Below are 2,080 nucleotides of genomic sequence, written 5' to 3'. Positions count from 1 at the left end.
GGGGGGGGGGGGGGGGGGGGGGGGGGGGCAGGGCTCGGCTGCCTGGCAGGGACCACTTCCTGGAGCCACTCTGGCTCCCTTGACCCCAGTGCTGAGGGTGCTGGCAGCTCTTGCTTTCTTCCCATGTGTTTGTGACAGAAATAACCCTCCCCGTCACTCACCACGAGCCTGGTTGGCGAGGCTCATGCAGTGGGGACCGCAGACTGTGTGCCCACCGGGAAGGCGCTGGGCCCGCACCCCCGGGTGGGTGGGTGCGCCCATGTGCCCACTTGCTGAGCTAAACCCCAGGCATTTAATAGGAGAAGTGAGAGGAGGCAGCCCTGGCTTCCTGAAAGGCTTACTCGGCCTTAGGCTATAAAAACGCGATTGGCCGATTGGCCGGGACTTGACTGGCCAAAGTGCAGCCTGGTGTCTTCTCTCTCCAAGCAGTGCCTTCGCTCTTCTGGCTGAAAGCAAGTGAGCGGCACGTCTTCCCGGAGCGAGGATGGAGGAGGAGGGCATGGTCAAGAGGGAAGGGGTAAGTGGGCTTCCGGGGAAGGGCGTGGAGCAGCCCCCTGGGCCGGGTCGGGGCAGCCTTGCAGGGGGACCTCCTGGGAGCTCAGGGGGCGGGGGGAGCTCTGTTTCGTGTGACCTGCCCTCACCGTTCACCCAGCAGCTGGGCTTTTGCGGGGACGAGAGAAAGGAGGCATTCGGGGCGTTTGGATCTGAGATCCTTCAGGAATCATGCTGCTGGAGCAGCCTTGACAAGTACCTGCAGCCAATTGAAGGGACTCAGGGGGTTCATTTGCCCCAACTTCCTTCACCAAAAGAACCTGAGGTGAAGGGACCCCAAAACCAGCCACAGACTCCTTAGACATGGCTGGTGAGGGGGTTTTCCTCCTGTGTTTGGAGGAAACTCTCAAAACAGACTTTTACAATTAACCTTTTCAGCAGGTAACATAACGAAGCCAACGTGAATTTAGACGCAGAAAAGATGCTGCAGGAGTTGAATGTAACTCACACCTGGAGCGGAGATTCCCTACCTTTTAGATGATGAGGCGCCCCCCCCCCCCCCCGCCTCCTTTTTTTTGGAGACAAAGGTTTTTCTGGACCTGCTGTTAGACCAGTGGTTCTCGGGCCTTAATTTTTTTTTAAATATGTTTTATTGGGAATCTTTTAAAAATTCTGATTTCTGGGCCTCATCCTCTGGAAATTCTGTTTCTTTGTTATGGGGTGGGGCCACAACATTAGTAACAAAGAAACAGAATTTCCGGAGGATTAGGCCCAGAAATCAGGATTTTTAAAAGATTCCCAATAAAACATATTTAAAAAAAAATTAAGGCCCTAACCAGTTAGGCTCAATGGATAGAGCATCTGCCTGCGGACTCAAGGGTCCCAGGTTCGATTCTAGTCAAGGGCATGTACCTTGGTTGCGGGCATATACCCAGTAGGGAGTGTGCAGGAGGCAGCTGATCGATGTTTCTCTCTCATCGATGTTTCTAACTCTCTATCCCTCTTCCTTCCTCTCTGTAAAAAAATCAATAAAGTATATTTTTAAAAAAAGATTCCCAGGTAATTCTAATGTGCAGCCAAGGTTGAGAACCACTGTGTTAGACCTTTAGAGTCTCTTGCTTGAGGAAAATGCATAGACAGAAAGATAATATAAATATATGAATGCTTTTCAGATTTTGTTCATAACAGCATATGCTTATATTTATGGGAGGAGAAGTACATATCTGGGCAAATTATTGTTTATTCGGTTATGATTGTGAGCCCTGGCCATAGGCAGGTTTGGAGCATGCTCTGTACTGGGAGGTAGAGGCACCGGGAATTCATTCCTGCTCCGTCCTATTCTAAATGTGGGGACTTGGGCAAGTTATGTAACTGCTCTGCACCCCAGTTTTCTCATCCATAAAGTGGGTATAATAACCATGCCCTCTCCTAGGGCTGCTGGAACAATTAAATGACAGAGTGCATGGAAATGACCCGTCACATAATGAATTCCCCATAAATGTTCTGACTTTTCGATCACTGTTTAGAGCTGGGCACTGTTGACCTCTGGGCAGGGTAATGCTCTGCTGTGGGGGCTGCCCTGTGTGCG

The 2,080-nt window shown here is 51.1% G+C and overlaps 1 protein-coding gene across 1 annotated transcript in view; it reads left to right on the top strand.

The window, feature by feature from the left end:
- Positions 1–393: 393 nt before the first annotated feature.
- The window catches only part of SLC2A5 (solute carrier family 2 (facilitated glucose/fructose transporter), member 5), an 18,882-nt gene continuing 17,195 nt past the window's right edge, over positions 394–2,080 (top strand). The window contains exon 1 of the mRNA XM_014545461.1: positions 394–517. Coding sequence (XP_014400947.1) covers positions 485–517 — 33 coding nt within the window. The 5' untranslated portion in view covers positions 394–484. The remainder of the gene's footprint in view (positions 518–2,080) is intronic.

This window comes from Myotis brandtii, unplaced genomic scaffold, assembly GCF_000412655.1.
Source record: "Myotis brandtii unplaced genomic scaffold, ASM41265v1 scaffold410, whole genome shotgun sequence".
NCBI classification, from domain to species: domain Eukaryota; kingdom Metazoa; phylum Chordata; class Mammalia; order Chiroptera; family Vespertilionidae; genus Myotis; species Myotis brandtii.
The sequence above is the reverse complement of the archived record's forward strand: the minus strand, read 5'-3'. Positions and strand labels throughout refer to the sequence as shown.